This window comes from Pogoniulus pusillus, chromosome 7, assembly GCF_015220805.1.
Source record: "Pogoniulus pusillus isolate bPogPus1 chromosome 7, bPogPus1.pri, whole genome shotgun sequence".
NCBI lineage: Eukaryota > Metazoa > Chordata > Aves > Piciformes > Lybiidae > Pogoniulus > Pogoniulus pusillus.
In genome coordinates, this window is record NC_087270.1 from 25,224,038 (window position 1) to 25,244,300 (window position 20,263).

General features: G+C 53.5%; 1 protein-coding gene across 6 annotated transcripts in view; it reads right to left on the minus strand.

The window, feature by feature from the left end:
- ARHGEF33 (Rho guanine nucleotide exchange factor 33) overlaps positions 1 to 20,263 on the minus strand; it is a 39,677-nt gene that overhangs the window by 5,175 nt on the left and 14,239 nt on the right. For 3 of the 6 annotated variants that reach the window (XM_064146257.1, XM_064146255.1, XM_064146260.1), the window contains exons 4-14: positions 17,814 to 17,978; positions 13,599 to 13,720; positions 12,591 to 12,733; positions 10,675 to 10,734; positions 9,424 to 9,639; positions 8,757 to 8,886; positions 5,996 to 6,128; positions 4,890 to 4,973; positions 2,146 to 2,229; positions 1,250 to 1,398; positions 246 to 431 (exon numbers count right to left, since the gene is read on the minus strand). In XM_064146257.1, the coding sequence (XP_064002327.1) occupies positions 246 to 431; positions 1,250 to 1,398; positions 2,146 to 2,229; positions 4,890 to 4,973; positions 5,996 to 6,128; positions 8,757 to 8,886; positions 9,424 to 9,639; positions 10,675 to 10,734; positions 12,591 to 12,733; positions 13,599 to 13,720; positions 17,814 to 17,978 (1,472 nt within the window). Of the gene's footprint in view, positions 1 to 245; positions 432 to 1,249; positions 1,399 to 2,145; positions 2,230 to 4,889; positions 4,974 to 5,995; positions 6,129 to 8,756; positions 8,887 to 9,423; positions 9,640 to 10,674; positions 10,735 to 12,590; positions 12,734 to 13,598; positions 13,721 to 17,813; positions 17,979 to 18,848; positions 18,944 to 20,263 lie in introns of those variants that run through there. The other 3 variants (XM_064146259.1, XM_064146256.1, XM_064146261.1) reach the window with 3 other exon arrangements.

Sequence of the window (20,263 nt, forward strand, 5' to 3'; positions counted from 1 at the left end):
GGGCCTGTGGGGATAGGCCAAGGGCAATCAGTGGTTTTGAAGTGGGGCAGGGCAGAGTCCCTGCTGAGTGCAGAGGCTTGGCCAAGATGCCCTCGGAGGGTCCCTGCCTACCCAGTGCAACCTGTGGCTCTGTGAGTGCTCCTGGCAATGGCAGTCTGGAGCTGCCTGCTGTCACTGGCATTGTCTGTGTGAGGAGGCAGCAGTCAGCCCCTTCTGGAAGCCTTCTAGCAGGAGCAGAGGCTTACGGGGTTGTGGTGCCAGAGGGTGGTGCTGGGGGGAAGGCCTGGATTGTCTCCTCGGAGTGGATCCCGCTGTCCCGGATGGAGGCTGCGCTGGGCGTTGGAGAAACCTCCTGGCTTGTGCACTGGGAGGTGAGACCTTTGTACAGCTTCACCAGGGATGACCTGAGGGAGGAGAAATCCATCGTCGTGCTAAGAAACAAGGCAGGGAATAAGCAGGAGCCTGTAGAGTCACAGGGAACAGGGCTGGGAGGGACCTAAGCGGTCCCATTCACCTCTGCCTGCCCCAGGGAAGAACCTGTACACCCCCCACCCCCAGGTCTGCAGGGATGTTTGCTTTCTGCTGCCTTCTTAGTGCCTTCCTTGACAGCAGGCCCTCCCCAGCAGTTCTTCTAGCCCTTTACCACCCTCAGATTTGTAAGCTTCCCTTGAAGTTTGGTCCTGTCCTGCTTCTCCAGTGCATCATCACAAGGAACAGAGGCAACCAGAGTCTGGTGTTAGTAAAAAGTCCTGATTCCAAGAGACTCCTCTGCACCAGCAGCTGAGAATCTACATGCAAAGTCATTTCTATCACAGTCTGTCTCAAAGGCTCATTCTCCCAACCTGCTCCCCCGGTATAAGAAGGTGACACTATTCTGTCTCAGCCTAGGAGGGCTCCAGGCAGCAGCCTTGGCACCCACCAGGGCCACCAGGCTCCAAAGCAGTTAAGTCCTCTGTCCCCAGGTGTTCTCCCACTAGGAAATGACTTTGCTGTCAGTTTAAGGACTCAAAAGTGCTCAGGAAAGATGTGGCTGCTCTGTTCAGAAGGACTCAAGAGGGACCCACCCCAACTCTGCCCTCGGTCTGGAGGACAAACACCAGCAGTGGCCTCCTCCAGCATTCCTGTGCTTGGCTTTAGTTCAACAGAGCAGCTGCGCCTGTCGGCCGTGTCTGGTCCTAACCCCCTTGTCTGCAGGCTTCCCACACACCTCCCTTTCCCTGGTGATAGGATGAGCTGATGTTGTGCTTACTTCTTCAGCTTCTTCCTCTTCTGTATGAGCAGGTCCTCGTTGCACTGGAAGAGGAGGCTGTAGTGGGAGATGAAGACGCGGAGGCGCTGCACGCACACTAGCAGCAGGTAATAGTCAGGATGCTCTTGCTCCGTGAACTTCAGGACATTCTGGGGCACAGAGGAGAGCAGGCTGTTTGGAGGGTGCCCTAACCCTCTGGGGAGGAGGCGAATTAGCGCTCTGCAGTGCCCGCGGCACGGCTCTGGGGGAGCTGTTCTAGGCAGCACGGGTTTCTGGGGGGATGTGGGTGGGCTCTGCCGCCTCCCGCTGCAGTGCAAATGCACAAGCAGGCACTGTGGATGCAGCCGTGGGACGCGTGTGCACTGCTGGAGCCCAGCTCTGCCTCAACGGCCTGATCTCTCGCTTTGCCAAGGCTTGCTTTCTGTCTCGTTTGCCTTCTCCGACATGGTTTAGTACAGCTGAGACAGCCCTTCTGTCAGCTGGAACTCCTGATCAGCAGGCTCTGTGTAGGAGAGCTTGCTGGCCCCTGGCAGCCTCTTGCCCTCGCAGTCTCTCTGCTACCAGGCATGTGGCCCACCCAGCAAAGAGGCCAGCCTTGTCAGGGGAGCTGGCTCAGAGCAGATAGTCCCCATCTCTGGCCTCCTCTTCTCCCAGAGCAGCAGGCAGCAGAGTTTTCAGCTGCCCAGTGGACAAAAATTGATTCTGTCAGGACAAATGGAGAAAGTGGCAAACAGCAATAAGCTCCAGGTGACAATCAGCCAAATGAAGCCATTCTCAGCTGGCTCTCCCTTTCAGAGGGCTCATTGGCTTGGCCAGAAGCCCTCTACCTGGTCAGGCCTGAAGACCAGCTCTTAACTCAGAGTTGCAAGGGGAGAGTTTGCATCCTGGGGCCCTACCTGTAGGTGAATAAGGTACTCAGGGATTCGCTGCACTATGTGGAAGAACAGAATGTAGAGATCAGACTTGATTTCTTCTTCTACCTGAAACGGAGAAAGCAACTTCAGTGTCTCTCCCTCCCTTAAAATGTGGCTGCTTCCAAGTGCTTGTGGGGTTTAGTGAGTAGCTATAGTGGAAGTAGCTCAAACAGTTCACAGGAGCACAGCAGGCAAGTGGCAGCTGTGTGTGACAGAATCACAGGATCACAGAACACATCTTCTTGGCAGAGCCCTCCAAGCTCATCCAGCCCCACCCTCCACCCAGCACTGCAGGCTCAGCACTAATCCATGTCCCTCAGCACCAGCTCCACAGGCTGCTGGAACACCCCCAGGCATGGGGACTCCAGCACTGCCTTGGGCAGAACATTCCAAGGTCTGAGAACCCTTCCAGGGCAGAAATATTTCCTAGCATCCAGCCTGAGCCTCCCCTGGGGCAGCTTGGAACCATTTCCCCTGCTCCTGCCCCTTGGCACCAAGAAGCAGAGGCTGCCCCCTCCTCGCTCCAACCTCCCTGCAGGGAGCTGCAGAGAGCAATGAGCTCTGCCCTCAGCCTCCTCTTCTGCAGCCTGCACCCCCCCAGCTCCCTCAGCCTGTCCTCACAGCCCAGCTGCTCCAGGCCCTTCTCCAGCCTCACTGCACTGCTCTGCACAGGCTCCATCCCTTCAGTATCCTGCAGTGCAGGGCCCAGAGCTGAACACAGCACTTGAGCTGTGGCCTCCCCAGTGCTGATCCCAGGGGGATGGGCACCTCCTGTCCCTGCTGCCCACCCTGCTTCTGACCCTAGCCAGGCTGCCCTTGGCTTTCTTGGCCACCTGGGCTGTGCTGGCTCATGGGCACTGACTGCCAACCAGCACCCCCAGGTCCCTCTCCAGGTCTCAGCTTTCCAACCACACATCCCCAGGTCTGGAGCTCCCCATGGGGTTGTTGTGACCCAGGTGCAGGACTTAGCACCTGACGAGACAATAGGGAATGGAGGTGCCAGTTTCTGAGGTCACTTCCAACCTAAGCCATGTGATGGTCCTGCTTCTGGAAGGGCTGTTTGAAACTCCTTCCATCAGCTGTGCTGATGAACGATGAAACTCCCTGGCTTGGAGATCGTGAGAGCCTTGTGAAGCAGGGGGTGGTGGTTGAAGTGCACCAGTTAAGTTCCATTGGAACCCCAGGTAGATGCTGTTGTTCAGGATGAAATTCTGAGTTTAGGCCTAAATAAATTAGAACAAAATAAGACTGACTTTGAAATAAAGATGTCTGGAAGTGAGCCAGTGTGGGTTGGTTGCCCATTAAAACTACCTCTCTATTTAGCTTTCTGAATTTAATCTCAAGAATCAAGGGTGTTAGATCAAAGAGGGCTGGAGAACCTCCCCTGTGGGGACAGGCTGAGGGAGCCCAGAACAAAGAAGGCTGCAGGGAACACCTTAGAGCAGCCTGCCAGAATCTGAAGGGAGCTACAGGAGAGCTGGGGTGGGACAGCTTAGAGAGGCTTGCAGTGACAGGATGTGAGGGAGTGGGTTGAAGCTCAAGTTGGGCAGATTGAGACTGGAGAAGGAGGAAGAAATTCTTGCCAGTCAGGATGGGGAGACACTGGCACAGGTTGTCCAGGGAGGCTGTGGCTGCCCTCTCCCTGGAGGTGTTCAAGACCAGGCTGGATGAGGCCTTGAGCAATCTGGGCTGGTGGGAGGTGTCCTTGTACATGGCAGGGGGTTGGAACTGGATGTGCTTCAAAGTCCCTTCCAACCCAACCATTCTCTGAGTCTCTGACCCCAGGCTGAAGCTGAGCAGCAGTGACTGTCCTCAGCCTCACTCTTGTGTCTCCCTGTTGGGAGGAGTTGTCCATTTCCCAGAGACACTGTTTGCCTGGCACAGGTCTGGAGCCATGTGCATGGGCAAGCTTTCTGGGAGGGCTGAGCACCAGCACATGGCAGAGCAGGAACACAGCTTTGGGCACAGGTTAGATCTGCCTTTGGGAGAGCCTGTCAGCCACACAGCATTTGGGAGAGCAGTGTTTGGGCACACAAGCAGCAGATTGGCAGAAGAGTCCTACTGTGGGCAGACATACCAGGAAAGGGTCCAGGCTCACACCACAGAATCACTGAGCCTGGAAAAGACCTCTAAGATCATCAGGTCCAGCCTGTGACCCAACACCACCACATCAGCTAAACCATGCCACCAAGTGCCACATCCAAGCTTTCCTAAAGACCTCCAAGGATGGTGACTGCACCACCTCCTTGGGCAGCCCATCCCAGTGTCTACTCACCCTTTCCATGATCTAACCTAACCCTGAGGAAGTGCTTCCTAACATCCAACCTAACCCTCCCCTGGCACAGCTTCAGGCCATGCCCCCTTCTGTCACAAGTTGCCTGGGAACAGAACCTGACCCCACCTGACTACAGCTTTCCTTCAGGTAGTTGTAGACAGCAATAAGGTCCCCCTGAGTCTCCTCTGCTCCAGGCTGAACCCTCCCAGCTGCCTCAGCCTCTCCTCAGCAGCCTTCCCCTCCAGCCCCCTTCCCAGTCTCATTGCTCTCCTCTGGACCCTCTCCAGCCCCTCAGGATGTCTCTTGCAGTGAGGGCCCAGAGCTGCACACAGTGCTCCAGGTGAGGCCCAGCACTGATCCCAGGAGGGGATCTTGCTCTTTACCACCTTGCAGATTTGAATGCTTCCCTTGCAGTTTGATCTCGTCCTGTGAATCAGGCAGGAAAGTTTACCTCCTTCAGGATTACCACGTGGATCAGAGAGATGCATTCTGGCAGGTCCCTCAGGTAGGCAACATAGCAGTCCAGGAAGTTATTCTTACAAAAGAAAAGAGAAAAAATAAAAGGATAAAAGAAAAAGAGAAAAGAAAAAAAAAAAAAAGAAAAAGAAAATAGAAACAAATAAAAGTAAAGAGGAAAAAAAATAAAATAAAAAAAGACAGAAAAGAAAAAAGGATAAAAGAGGAAAAAAAGAAAAGGATAAAAGAAAAAGAAAAGATAGAAAAGAAGAAAGAAAAAGATACAAGAAAAAGAAAAGTAAAAGAAAATAAAAGGATAAAAGAAATAAGAAAAGAAAAAAGAAAATGAAAGAAAATAAAAATGAAAAGAGAAGAAAGAAACTTCAGGGAGATTTTTGGTCACAGAGCTAGGCAGGATGGGAACTGTTGATTCTCCACCATGGTTCCTGGGAGCTCATGAGTGCAGCAGAGCTGCTAGCACTGCGTGAAGCTTTCAGGGCTTGGGACTTCTCAAGAAAGGCTGTTTATGTGTTCACAATGTGCTCAACTGCTGATCACAGCTTTATAGCAGATGGGAGAGGTAGAGAAGCTAGAGAGGAAGAAGCTTTTCTGATCTATGACTCTTCAAATGTTTAAAGCATCAGATAAGCTTTCACACATCCTTGCAGGAGAAGCCTCGCTGTTAATCCCACCAAAGCTTGCCCCTGGCAAGGTGGTGCTGCTTTACTTGGGGCTACAAAGCACAGAGGATAAAGGGACCTGCCCATCCACTTGCCAGCGACGAGGCAAGTGTCGTGGGGGGACAGCACAATGCAGCCATCAGAGGTTCACCTGTGGCTTCTGCCACCACATTCAGACCTGGTGTATTTGTGCTAGGTGACTGTGTGCCCCCTCTTCGGGGGGGAGCTGGCATGTGGGCACCCTGAGCAGCCATGCAGCAGCAAAGAGGCTACCATGCACTGGGACTCTGCTCAAAGGGGCTGGCTGAAAGGCCTTACCCTAGCCACAGCTCCACAGCATGGCCCCCCCTGCTGCGAGGTCTCTGAGCCCACCTGTGGGCCAGCAGCGCAGCAGGAGAGCCCGGGCAGGGCTGTGACATACCTCATCGTTTGTTAACTTCAGGAAGATGTCTCCTAGGATGCCTTGGCGTGGCCAGCTGAGGACTCTCTCCTGCAGGGCGTGAAGCAAGTCGACGTGCTGCTGGACCAGGTAGCGCAGCGAGTTGGGGAAGAAGCTGAAGGGAAGCCATGTGGGGCTGGTTACACCCAGCAGAGGCTCAGCCCCACGTCTGCCCACCTGCAGACTACCTTCGTGGGTGCTGGCTTTAAACAAAGGCATTGTTAACTGTTAACTACAGCTGATTACTAACTACTCTTGCTGGCTGCAGCAGGAGAGCCTGTGCCGGCTGCTCTGGACATGCAGGTACCATCTCTGGCAGGCAGGGAGCTGGAAGGGTTCTGGGGTCAGCCCTCCAGTGCCTTGTGTAGCTGACCAGAATTTGCTGAACTCAAAAGCCTGAGGCAATGCTGCTGTAGCTAATGAAGCAGGACTGTGGTCCTGAGCCATCCCATCGAGTGCTTGGAGCAATGCTCCCCAGCTCTGTGTGTTGTCTCACTTGTCAGGCCCTTGGTCAAAACCTGCTGCTGCCCTTCTGTCATTTTGTGCTGGTCTCATCCAGAATCAGAATGAAGATGTCAGATATCAAAACACTTTGCTAGATGGAAAGGTCCCAGGGGAAAAGGGTGAAAAGGAGAATTCCCTTTGCACAGTCATGCTTCAGCTGGAGCTGCTTGTGTCATCTAACCGCTTCAACAAGTCCACAGCAAGCCAGGTACCACATGGCCCAGCGTGGACTTCTGTTAAGTAACTCCTTGGCTGTGGGACTCCTAGGGACAGTGAAAGAGCCAAAGGAAGAGCCAGCAAGGACTGGGCTCCCAATGTGGCTGGGGGCTGGGAACTCCCAGGCCAAAGATGGGAGTTGCTGTAGGAGCTGTCTCCCACTCTGGGATCTGGGGTGCTGCAGGGGCTGGTCTCTGCAAACCACAGAACCACTGAGCCTGAAAAAGACCTCTGAGATCAAGTCCAGCCTGTGAGCCAATACCACCACATCAGCTAAGCCATGCCACCAAGTGCCGCATCCAAGCTTTCCTGACAGACCTCCAGGGATGGTGACTCCACTGCCTCCCTGGGCAGCCCATTCCAGTCTCTCCCTTTCCAGCAGGAAGTGCTTCCTAACACTCGAACTAACCCTCCCCTGGCACAGCTTCTCTTCTCCTGTCACAAGTTGTCTGGGAGCAGAGCCTGACTCCACCTGACTACAGCTTCCTTTCAGGTAGTTGTAGACAGTGCTAAGGTCCTCCTGAGTCTCCTCTGCTCCAGGCTGAACCCTCCCAGCTCCCTCAGCCTCTCCTCAGCAGCCTTCTCCTCCAGCCCCCTCCCCAGTCTCATTGCTCTCCCCTGAACCCTCTCCAGCCCCTCAGGATCTCTCTTGCAGTGAGGGCCCAGAGCTGCACACAGTGCTCCAGGTGAGGCCTCTCCAGTGCCAGTACAGGGCACAATGGCATCCCTGGTGCTGCTGGCCACACTGTTCCTGATACAAGCCAGGATGCCATTGGCCTTCTGTGCCACCTGGGCACGCTGCTGGTTCATGCCCAGCCCTTGTCCCCCAGCACTGCCAGGTCCCTCTCCGCCAGGCTCTCTCCGCCACTCACCCCCAGTCTGTAGCTGCATGGGGTCGATGTGCCCAAAGTGTAGGACCTGCCCTTGGTCCTGCTGAGTCTCATCCCATTGGCCTCAGCCCACTGGCCTGGCCAGGTGCTTCTGCAGCATCCCCTCCCCTCCAGCAGATCGACTCCCTCCCAGCTCAGTGTCACTGCAAATGCAGTGACAGTAAGTGCTGGGGTTTTCTGCTGGGCTGGGCCAGGCTCACTGCTCCTGTTTCTGTGTGTAAATACCTATCTCTGCCCAGACTGATGCATGGAAGCCACTGGCCAGGGGCTTCTGCCCATAGCAGCTTCTAGAGCTGAAGCTGAGGACTGGAAGAAGCAAGCACTGAATGAGCAAAGCTTTGTCCCCACCCAGGCTGGAGGCTCATGAAAGGAAGAACGGGAGATAGGACTAGGAATGAGACTGAAACAAAGTAGTAAGTTCGGGATGCAAGGCAGAGGAGATGCAAGGACAGACAAGGATGTCTTTAATCACTGCAAAAACCTTTCAGTGCCTGCAATTTTCAGCTAGAAATAAACTCTGAAGTGTTCAGAGATCACTTTATGGATGAAAGAAAAGTGGGAGAGGACAATGCAGAAAGAATACTGCTCTGGTGAGGCCACACCTCGAGTCCAGGTCTGGGCACCTCATTACAAGAGGGATGTGGAGATGCTGGAGCCAGTGCAGAGGAGGGCAACAGAGCTGGGAAGGGCCTGGAGAGTAAACCTGATGAGGAGTGACTGAAGGAGCTGGGGATGGTTAGTGTAAAACAGAGGAGGCTGAGGGCAGACCTCATGGCTGTCTGCAGCTACCTGAAAGGAGGCTGTGGAGAGGTTGCTGCTGGTCTCTTCTCACAGGTCATTAGTGACAGGACAAGAGGAATGGCCTCAAGTTGTGACTGGGTGGGTTTAGACTAGATACTAGGAAAAACTTTTTCCCAGCCTGAGTGGTCAAGTATTGGAATGAGCTGCCCAGGGACAAAGCAGAGCCACCAACCTGGATGTGTTTAAAGCTCGTTTGGATGTGGTGCTTAGAGCTGTGGTTTAGAGTAGGGATATGGGTTGGACTTGGTGACCCTGAGGGGCTTTTCCAACCTGGCTGTTTCTGTGATTCTTTGAGTAAAACTCCCCAAAAAAGAGCAGACTAAATCTGATACCTTCTCTCCTTGGTGCTCCTTTTCACATCTGGCCCTTGCAACGTGGCCTTGATCTTCAGGATCAGGGAGAGGTTGATCACATATTTCCTTTCTGACTCCAGCAGCTCCAAAGCAATGTTCTGCCTTTTGGCTTCCAAAAGATAATGGTTGAGGTTAACAAATAAAGCAATGGGGATCTCTTGAAAGGAGAAACTGTCAGAAAGTGACACCAGTGCCTTATCTTCCTGTATCTGCTTTCCCCAAGTGAGAAGACTCTAGCCTGATTCCACAGTGTTGCCTCAGCTGTGAGTGGAGCCACAGTTTGCTAAGCAAGCTGCAGAGCAAATGTGGTTACCCCTGTGGCCAGCAGCTTTTTCTAAGCACAACAAAACAAGCCTGAAAGGCAAAGCAATTCCTACCAGAGGTTCCCATCGAGTTTCCTGCAGGGCAAGAAGTATTTTTTCCACCCATTTAAGCAGCTGCCCTGTCACAATCTCAGCAGTAACCTGAAGCTGACAGTGGCATAGACCAGCAGATACAAAGGCCAGAAGTCTGGGAGGCCCTGAGACATTCCTCTCCCCAGCAGGATAAACTGATATCTGCATGGAAACTGGTTCCCAGCCAGCACACCTTAGGTGTGGATGCTGCTTTGAGCCTTTCTAGCCAGAGTTTCCCACTCTGTCCTTACCAGCCAAAGAGGGTTCACATATAACGGTGTCTGCTGAGCTGTATCTGCTTTGGCCCATGTCTTTCCCTCTCTCTGGCTGCTCTTTGGAGATGTATTCATCTCCCCAGTCCTTGGTGTCCTTGGGCTGCTTCCACACCGTTGATGGTAGATGAACTTTTGACTGCCCCTCTGTCGGCAAGGAAGGTTTAAGGCTCTCATCTGTCTCCATGGCTGCTCCTGCAATGACAAACAGCTGTATGGATCTTCACATCCTGGTCACAGCAGGCAGCTAACCTGCATCATCATCATCAGCAACCAGAAGGAGAGCTGGAAGCATTCTCTGTGCTTCACAAGGGCTATAGCCTTGGAGCATTCGGTTACAAACAGAGGGCAGGTGGCAAAGGCTTTTGCAAGGCCAGGGCTGCACTCTTCCAGCATTTATTGTCAGGCCAAATAAAGTCTCAAACTAGACACATGCTGGAAAAGAAAAATACTACATTCCAAGTATGGCTGCACTTCAGAGTTGTGGGACCCTTCTGGACTTGGCAGGTGTTGTAGAAACAAAGCAGGAGTGGCATTTGGATTGAAATGCTGTTCTCGATGGATATAAACTGCCACGGCTCTGTGGTGCGTTTATACCGCAGCAGGAGCGCTGATAGCCTGAGGCTGCTAAAACCCAGAGAAGGCAGGGGAGGGTGCAGCAGCCACCGGGCTGGAACTGCATTAATGCAAATGCTTGGAGTTTAGGTTGCAGTGAACCACTTTAGGTAGCTTTTGTTCCCTCTTGTTTTAACAAGAGCCACCCGGATGAGTGAGCGGTTCTGGTTTACAGGGTTGTTCTCATTTGTCTTTTTGCTGGCCAGGTTCTTTACTGTCTCATTCTCTTAGGTCTGGCTAAATTGATTTCTGCCAGAAAAAAAACCTCTCTGTAACTGTTCTGAGAGGTCTGCAGGGAAATTGGTGAGCAAAGAAGCAGCTCAGCAGTTGTGCTGGTGCGAGTCACTCCGAAGGCTGCTTCTCTCTAGTGTCCAAGTGGCACTCTTGGTACTCTTGGACACATCAGTAAGCCTCTGTTCTTCCTCCCTGCAAGAGCACTTAGGAGCAAAGCTGCAAAAGGGAGCAGCAGAAAGGCTTTCCCTGCCAATCCTCTGCATGCCAGAGGTACGTGGTGGAGCAAAAGAGGTTGCTGTGCAATGCGTTCCCTGAAAGCTTTCCCTCCACTCAGACTCAGTCATTGCCCCCCTGGGTTTGGACAGTTAAGTGCTTTCCTACCTGGGCCTGCTACCACTTTCACACCTCCTTCTGCCATCGGCATGATCCTGGTGTCAGACACTGTTGAAGAACAAAGGGAAACTTTACAAGAGAAGAGAGCTGTGGAGAGGCTTTCTCCTGCCAGGCCTAGTCAGGATGGTTAGAGCCTCCAGACTCTCACATTGTCGCTGTGGAATCCCCCCTGTTACATCTCCCACTACAGCAGATCCTTAGAATCATAGAATCAAGCAGGTTGGAAGAGACCTCCAAGCTCATCCAGTCCAACCTAGCACCCAGCCCTGTCCCATCAACTAGACCATGGCACTAAGTGCCTCATCCAGGCTTTGCTTGAACACCTCCAGGGACAGCAGCTCCACCACCTCCCTGGGCAGCCCATTCCAGTGGCAGTCCTTGCTTTTGTGGCACCTGCAGGCAGGCTGTTTTGGGGGTGTGCTTGGTGATGTATGTGTGGGAAGGAGCCTGCTGAAGAGTGGAGTGGTGTATGTAAAGACAGGGGCAGTGAGGGAAGTGGATGAGAGAAGCATGTGAAGGAGAGGGCTAACATGTACCACCTCAGAGCAGGGCAGAAGGTGTCTGCAACTGGCCAGATCCTGAGCAGAACAGAGCAGAAAGCAGCACATGGGCTTCATTCAGACCCTCCCTTCCTTGGCATTTTGAATGCCTGTTTCTAGTCTTTTCCTATCTGAACAGCAAGAAAGCACTAGGCCAGTTTAGACACACACCCCAAGGTTAATTACAGTGAAAATGCTCTGGTCCATCACCTTTTCTTTGATCCCAACTTTCACAAGTGTTTGGCAGTTGGCAGTGTTTTCCTCATTAAGGTGTAAGCCTAACACCACGGGTCAGCAGCTTCTGCAGCTGCAAGGGGCAGCCATTCTCCCTGCAGTGTGTACATGCACAGAGCAGTGACACAGCAGCCTGGCCTATGTCTGTGTGCCAGCTGCCATGTCCTCTTGTTAAATCAGCCACTGCTGTGGCCCCACAATCACAGAATCAATCACAGAATCAACCACAGAATCACAGAATGGTCTGGGATGGAAGGGACCTCCAAAGGGCATCCAGTCCAAACCCCAGAATCACAGAACTACAGAATGGTCTGGGATAGAAGGGACCTTCAAAGGGCATCCAGTCCAAACCCCAGAATCACAGAACTACAGAATGGTCTGGGATGGAAGGGACCTCCAAAGGGCATCCAGTCCAAACCCCTCTGCAGCCACCACGGACACCCTCCACCTTGTCCAGCCTCACCTTGAATATCCCCAGGGATGTGGCCTCAGCTACAGTTCCACTACCCTCAAGGTGCAGAACTTGTTCCTCACATCCAATCTAAGTCTGCTCTGCTGTAGCCATTATCCCTCATCCTGTCCCTGCAGGCCTTTGCAAACAGTTCCTCTGCAGGCCCCTTCAGGTCTTGGCAGGCTGCTATTAGGTCTGCCTAGAGCCTTCTCTTCCCCAGGCTGAACACCCCCAGTTCCCTCAGCTTATCTTTGTAGCAGAGGTGCTCCTAGCCCCTGATCAATTTTGTGGCCCAGATGTTCTCTGCCAACCCTTGTGGTCCTCTTTTCTGTGCCCTGCTGCCTTACACAGAAACAAATCCAGAGGCTGTAGTGTTTTTATCAGGAGCTGCTGCCTGTGCCTCTGGCATTACAGGAAGAAGATCCAGCCTGCCTCCTTCTGCTTGGAAGAGGCAAGCAATAGCTTTTGGGACAGTGAAGACAGAGCAGCACCTCCTGAACCCAGGCTAGCACCAAGTCTGCTGCCCTGAATCACTGTGCCAACGTGCGTGCACGGAGTTGCGGGTAGTGCTGCAGCCCTGTTCTCTCTCGTGCTGCTGGCACCTGAGGAGAGCCTGATGTCCCCTTCCCCTGGGTTTTTCTCCTGAGGAAGGTGCTGCATTTGCTTACTCTATCTCCTACCTTTTTCATAAGTCACGTTGTGTAAAAGACTTGTAAAGTCTTCATTGATCAGGACAGGTTCCGGAAGGTTAATGGATCGAAATGGGCTGCCCTGGAGAGGTGTAGGCACTGTCTGTGAGCTGTGGTCATCCTTCTGTGCTCTCCTGGACAAATACAAAGAGCAAGACAGTTGGAAAGTATGAGGGCTACAGCTGAAGCTCCTGCACTATGGTTGTGACAGACACAGGCAGAATCAGAATTAGGACAGCTGCAGCAGAGGTGATGAAAGGATTTGGGTTTGGTGGAGTTGACTTGGATGCAGTTCATGAGCACTGCTCTGGAAGTAGCTTCCACTGGCTATGGGAGAAGCTTATTTCAGATCTGTTCTTTTGCAAGCAGATTTCATCTAAGTCAATGGCTTTGTTAGCTAAGGGGCTAGCCTAGATTGGCTAAGTGTCTGCATCAAGGTAGCAGGACACTCATCTTTCACCTCTGTGTTCAGAAGGGGGTTCATCAGAGCCAAGGTGGACAAGCCACCTGCTTCCCTGCAGCAACAGAGTGGCCCAGCAGCATGCAGACCTGCTCCTGCATCACCCTGCTCAGAATAGGCAATGCTTGACCACACCATCAAGAGCCCTTCAAGTCCTGTGTGCTTGGAAGGGAAGACTGCCCTGCTATTGCCCAGATGGGAGGCCCTCAGCAGTAGCTTGCAGTGGTGAAGGCTCCTGACTTGCACCAATATTCCTGCCCCAACGTGTCTCTGGCAGATCTGTGCATTTCACCAGGCCCTGGGGGCTGCTGGGGCTCCTTTGCTGTTGGAATCCCAGTCAGGCTTGGATGTTTTTCTGCTTTGTCCTGTGGGGGTATGAGTCTAAAAGCCTGAGGTGAGCTGAAGGCTAGAGCTCCTGATTATTCCTGCTAATAATCAGGGCTGACACACATGTCCAATCAGGAAGAGATTAAGGAAATTAACAAAACAGACACCAGTGCTAATTGGCACTTCCAGAGCCCTGGAGCGTGAGCCCTTACTTAGCTTTCACTTTCCGTGATTCCCGACGCTTCTCTTGCTGCAGCTGCTCAATTTTCTGCTGCATTTCCTCCTGCTTGGCACTGATTTCTTCAATCATGGACTTGGCATCGCTGAGCTCCTCCTGAGAAACAGGCAAAGGCACAGCGTTGCCGGGGTGCCCATCAGCCTTCGGGTGCTGGCTGCTGTGCACGAGAGCTGCTGCTGTAGGGTGCTGCTCTGCAAGAGCAGTCTGGCCCTCCTGCAAGCAGCTCACCCAGGCCAGCACAGGTGGAAAACACTGGGAGAACTTCTGCCTTTGCTGGATGTTGTGGAAGGCCAAAATAGGCCTAAACAGGTCCTGGCTTGCCCAGACATGATTTCTGCTCTCCTTCCTTCTGCTGATGAGAGAAGCACCACAGGAAAAGAAAAACGCCTGGTGCCTCCATGTCTGTCCAAACTTGTTCTGCCCTAAAAAGGTAAAAGCAAGCCCTGACTTCACCTAATACAGTTAAGCTTGGCTAACTGCCATTCTGATTGGCTAATCTGTGTCCAAAGGCCCATTAGACTTGGGCTACATTGATAAAAGAGATGAGCAGGTAGCACAGTGTGCTGCTGCTGCTGCTGCTGCTGCTGCTGCTGCCATTGCTTCTGCCATGGTGCTGTTGTATCCTGTCATGCTCTGCTAAGCTATAGGCTACCTCTGCTGCATAATAATGAGCCTGGATACTTTGGGCTTGTCTGCCTGGAAACTACTCTGAGCTCACCAGGAATAGGCACCAAATGCCTCCAGGCGATAGGCTTGCTTAGCCTGTGTGACACCGTGCCAAGCTCACGCATCCGCAAGGCATCCTGCCTACACCTGCAACTCTTCTGCCAAGACTGGCAGTCCTCAAGGGACACAGATCATCCAAAAGGAACCAGGACCATGTCAGAGATCATCTGCCTCTTTTCCCCAGCATCCTTGATAGAGCCTGGGGAGATCAGGAGATCAGAAGCCCCTCAACGGCTGACAATTCACCAACAGAAGTCCCTGAAAGTGTTTAGGATACTGCCTGAAGCTGTAGTTAGTCCTGGGGAATCTGGAGGTTATTTGTGAGTAAATCTGTAGCAAAGCTCTGTTAAAAAAAAAAGTAATCTCATTTTGAGTGCCTTCTGCCTAAGCAGAAAGGAGCTTCCTGAGTCCACCTAATGGGCAAGCAGTGTAATTGAACATGAGAACTTCTCTTCCAGTTCAGTGAAGTTTAACGTTTGCATCACTGCTGGTGTGTTCCAGATTCTGTTTAATCCTGTGTCTAACGTTGTGCTGCTCTGAGGCTAATTGGAGTACTTTAATGAGAGAAATTAGATTACAGGCTGTGAAAAAGGAAATAATGGTGATGTCTACTTCACTCATAGGTTTGCTGAGATGTATGAAACCAAGGGCACAGACAGACAGGACAGAGTCTCTATCTGTCAGTCAGTGTCTGTGTTCTCTTCCTGGGCTTTTGCTGCTCTGCCTAGATCTGTGTAACCCAACTAATCATTCCGCTTCTAACTCCCCTTCCTGATCCTTCCAGCTCACCTTGCACGTAGGGCAGACTCTGGGATAAGGTAGAGGAGTGCAGGGGTGGTTGGGAGCCCCCTCCTGGGGACTCTGATTTCTGGGAGGGGCATTGTGTTTCTGTATTACTTTTAACTTGTACCTACCTGTATGTAACTATAAATGTGTATATTGTATATATGTGTGCTTGTAAATTGTGCTAAGCTGTAAATACAGCTTCATTCACAGTATCACAGTATCACAGGGTTGGAAGAGACCTCACAGATCATCAAGTCCAACCCTTTACCACAGAGCTCAAGGCTAGACCATGGCACCAAGTGCTACGTCCAATCCTGCCTTGAACAGCTCCAGGGACGGCGACTCCACCACCTCCCCGGGCAGCCCATTCCAGTGTCCAATGACTCTCTCAGTGAAGAACTTTCTCCTCACCTCGAGTCTAAATCTCCCCTGGCGCAGCCTGAGGCTGTGTCCTCTTGCTCTGGTGCTGGCCGCCTGAGAGAAGAGAGCAACCTCCTCCTGGCCACAACCTCCCCTCAGGTAGTTGTAGACAGCAATAAGGTCACCCCTGAGCCTCCTCTTCTCCAGGCTAACCAATCCCAGCTCCCTCAGCCTCTCCTCGTAGGGCTGTGCTCAAGGCCTCTCCCCAGCCTCGTCGCCCTTCTCTGGACACGCTCAAGCATCTCAATGTCCCTCCTAAACTGGGGGGCCCAGAACTGAACACAGTCCTCAAGGTGTGGTCTAACCAGTGCAGAGTACAGGGGCAGAATGACCTCCCTGCTCCTGCTGACCACACCATTCCTGATGCAGGCCAGGATGCCATTGGCTCTCCTGGCCACCTGGGCACACTGCTGGCTCATGTTCAGGCGGGTATCAATTCCTTAACTTCCAGGCAGCTGAGTCTAGTCTGGCTGATCTCATAAGAGCAGAGGGGGCAGGTGGGTGACTCCCAAACCATCTCAAATGTTTTCATGACTGTTGCAAAGATGCTAAACATTAGATAAAAGATTACTGGGTGGGCAGCGAGAGGCCTGAGTATCAAAATTAAGACACACTATTGATTTTGAAGGAAAAAAAAAAAATCATCTCTCGTGCCCATGAATACCCTCTGTGACACTGGCATCCAGGGGTGGGCCTGAAGCAGAGCTCTCCAGAACACGTGTGTTCGCATGTGGCTCGTGGCTCAGAGCCCAGCGCCGCTCACTCAGACGCACGGCAGCCAGTCAGGCCTTGCAGCTGCCGCCTTAGCCTCCTGGCCTTAGCCTGCTGGCCTCCCAAGGAAACAAGGCCTTCTGCACCTCCCTGGCAGCATGTCCTCCCCCGGGCAGTTTCAGCCAAGCCTCACTGGGATGCAGAGCCCTCTGATGCATGAAGTTCCTGCAGGTTGCAGAGCAGGATGGAGGAGAGAGGACTCCACGCTTCTTGGAACTTGAAGGAGAGAGACTTTTAACAAGCATGGAGGTGGCTTCACTGGGAGCTTAAAGCTTGGACAGTCAACAACAGGCATGGCTCAGAGGGCAGAGCAGCCTTTGCCCCTCCCGTTCATAGGTTTATACAATGGTTTGGGTTGGAACAACCTTAAGCTCATCCAATTCCAACCCCTCTGCCATGGGCAGAGACACCTCCCAGGTGTCTCAAAGCTTCACCCAACCTAGCCTTTAATGTCTCCAGGGAGGTGGCAGCCACAGCCTCCCTGGGCAACCTGTGCCAGTGTCTCCCCACTCTGACTGGCAAGAATTTCTTCCTCATCTCCAGTCTCAATCTGCCTTCCTCAAGCTTCAATCCATTCCCTTTCAGTGCTTGCAGAATTCCTCATATCTGAATTTTAAACCCCGTTTTCCCCATAGCAGTGTCCTGGTTCCAATTGCTTTGAGACCTCTGCTTTTACACTCCTTGCCTCCCTTGTTTATCTGCACAGTGCCTTGTGCCTGGTGCCATCCAATCTCTCCCTCCCTTTACCAGGATCATTAAAGGGCTTTTCCAGTAAGAGCCTTCTTTAACATCCCAAGATACCACTGACTTAGCAAAAACCCCACAGGGAACATTTGCCGTAAGAACAACAATGGTTCCTCTGCCTCCTCACAGCCACTCAGCCAGGACCTGCCTGGAGGCGCTGCCTGGTTTGTAGTGTGAATCAAGCCTGCTTGCTAGGCTTTTCTCTCCAGTCCTTTGCCTTTATCCTCTTGAAACAAATCAAAACAGGCAGCACTTCCTCCCAGCTGTGTGGGAATGCAGCTTCACAGAGCTGAGGGCAGTGCAGCAGACACATGTGAAACAACTGCCAGCTCATCTTTGCAAGCAGAAGGGACTGCCAGCAGGGGAATGCTGCCTCATGCTACACAAGCTAATCATAGAATCACAGAATGCTCATCCAGTCCAACCCCCTGCACTCAGCAGGGACATTCTCCACTAGAGCAGGTTGCCCACAGCCCTCTCCAGCCTCACCTTCAATATCTCCAAGGATGGGACCCAGCCACCTCCATGGGCAACGTCTTGCAGTGTTCCAGCAGCCTCCTGCTGCAGAACTTGTTCCTCATAGCCAATCTCAATCTGCTCTGCTCTAGTTTGCAGCTATTGTCCCTGGTCCAGTCCCTGCAGGCCTTTGGGAACAGGCCCTCTGCAGCCTTTAGGTACTGGCAGGCTGCTGTTAGGTCTCCCCAGAGCCTTCTGCAGCCTCTGCACAGATCAACAGTCCTACCTTGAAGGTGTTGAGGGAGTTCTTCATCTCAGCCACCTTCTCCTCCATGGCGCAGCGGCAGCTCTTGACCTTCTCCTCCAGGGCATACTCGCCATGCTGGATCCGGGACAGCTCCTGCATCGCCTCGGTGAAACCTGCCTTCAGCTCAGAGGCTAATGCCTGCAACTAGAGCAACCACAAACACGCTGGCTTCAGCCCTCCTCCCACAGCAGCAGGGACTGCCGTGTCCCCAGGGGTCACCCATGGCTCAGGGTGGCATGAAGGCTGGGTGAAACCCATCCTGTTAGGTGCTTTTCCTCTTCCTCCTCCTTCTGTCACGGCTGAGAGGCACGGGGGGAGGTTCAGCTCCGGCTGCAGCCTCAGCACAAGGGAGGAGGTGTTTCTCTCGGGCAGCCAATGTGCCTCTTTTTCAGACTGAGAGCTTTTCCAGGCTCCCTGACAGTTCGCAGCCTGAGGACAGCCTCAAACATGCCAGAAAGGTTTGGTATAACAGCAGCCAGGTTATCCATCCCCAAAGCAGCTGAGCAATCGAGAGCAGGTCTGGGATTGAGCAAGTCCTCCTCCCCAGACAGGTCTTACACCTTCTCCCTCTCCACAGGCTGTGGAAAAGCTCTGTCCTTGCTCAGCAGGCCCTTTCCAAGGAAGGAGGCATCTTTTTAACTGGTGATGGGGAGGGGGCTGGAGGTGTTCCCCTGGCATTCAGCGACACTGTGCCCACTCTCCCTTTTTTCCTGTCCCTAGAGGCTGTGGTGCTGCTGGAAGTGCTCACAACTAACCGGAGGCAGCCAGGCGACGGCCGGGCGAAGCAGCAGACGGACCGGGGCAAGCCAGGCTGGCAGAGCAGAGCAAGCAGACAGGGCAGCTGCAGAGGCGGGCGGTGAGGGAGGGAGGGAGGCAGGTTGCGGAGGGGCGGCCGGGGCCGGCGCCGCTCTGCCCGCGCCGCGCTCTGCCCGCTCTGCCCGCGCCGCCGCCAGCGAGGCGCAGCGCCCGCGGGGAGGTGGCGTTGCCGGGCGCTGCAGTGCCAGCGGTCTTTACCTTTACCACAGAAATGCGGCCTAACATCTGGTTATAAACTGAGTCCAAAGCTGCAGCACGGACGGTAAGCCGACAGCCACCCCGGGCCGCTCAGGCGCTCGAGTCCTGCAAATGGAGCAGAGATGGCTTCCGATAGCTCGGGGCAGCGGCGGGCACCGTCCTCCTCCCGGCCGGGCTGGCGCGTCCCGGCAGGGCACACCTGCCCGCCCTGCCCGCTCCTGCCCCGGCGCTGACCCCGCAGTGCCCAGCCGGGGCTGGCTGCGCGCACGGCCCCGGAGCTGCCTGGGGAGGAGGAGTGGAAGGGACAGAAGCTGGGGCAGGGCAGAGGGGAGCGGGAGACTGAGGACATCTTCCCGGGAGGTCAGCCCTGACTCCCCAAGCCAGCTGCAGCTCCAGACCCCCTGGTTTGACCCCTCCACCCGCCCTTTCTGGCCGTGCTGGGCACCTTGCTATGGCACTCCAGTGCCACAGGAACTGTCACCCTGTGACCTGTGAGCGCATCATGAAGGGCGAGAGGGGCTGCTTGAGGCCACGGCTGCTACGGGAGGCAGGGACCATACTGCTTCTGACAGCAGGCTAAGAAGGTGGGCCAGATGGTCATTGGCCATCCTAACACCCATGCCTGGAAAGGCAGGGAGATACAAAAATGCCAGTATTCCCATCCCTGCTCACAGCTGCTTGCCACACTTCCACACTGAGCTGGCATTGCCCAGGCAGTCTTCCCTGCCAGCCTGCATCAGGGCTTTGCTTCCCTCCAAGGGAAAAGGGGTGATCAGTCAGAGCCATCCCTTCCAGCTGAACAAGGCTGTTCTACCCTATGCCCTCCTGCCCCTTTCAGCCATCTGCTTCAGGAAGGAAATGCTGCAGCCTCAAGTCTTGCTAGCAGTGACGCAGTCCAGGAGCTGGGCCTGGAGATGATAATATCTGGAGGAGAATAACCCCAGAATGAAACGTTTATGTCTGCAAGCCTGGCCATTATCCTCCTCAGATGCTTCCAGAAAGGGGGCAAACTAGACAGGTCCTTTCTGCAGGGTATGGGGAGGGGAGTCACTGCTGATCTAGAGGTTTCAGAGCCAAAAGCTGCCAGGCATCAGCCAAAGCCAGCAAATAGGCACCAATGCAGAGACTTTGTGGTCCAAGCACTCTTGTGAAAACAGAGTTCAGGCAGCCAAATCCCACCAAGCAAAACGATTAGGATGAGAAGCTGGACTAAAGTATCCTCTGCATCTGAGAGCAAACACTTCTTCTCTGGGGAGTCACTACAGAGCTTTTGCAGCCATGCTGCTAGCTGAGTTTCTTTGTGCATCCTTCCTTCCCAGTGCTCCAGTTCTCAGCCTGGGTCTGTCTTGCCTGTTACATCCTTCCTCAGCTCCATGCAGCTTGCAGTGGCTATTTCAGACACTCCTGTTTCCCTT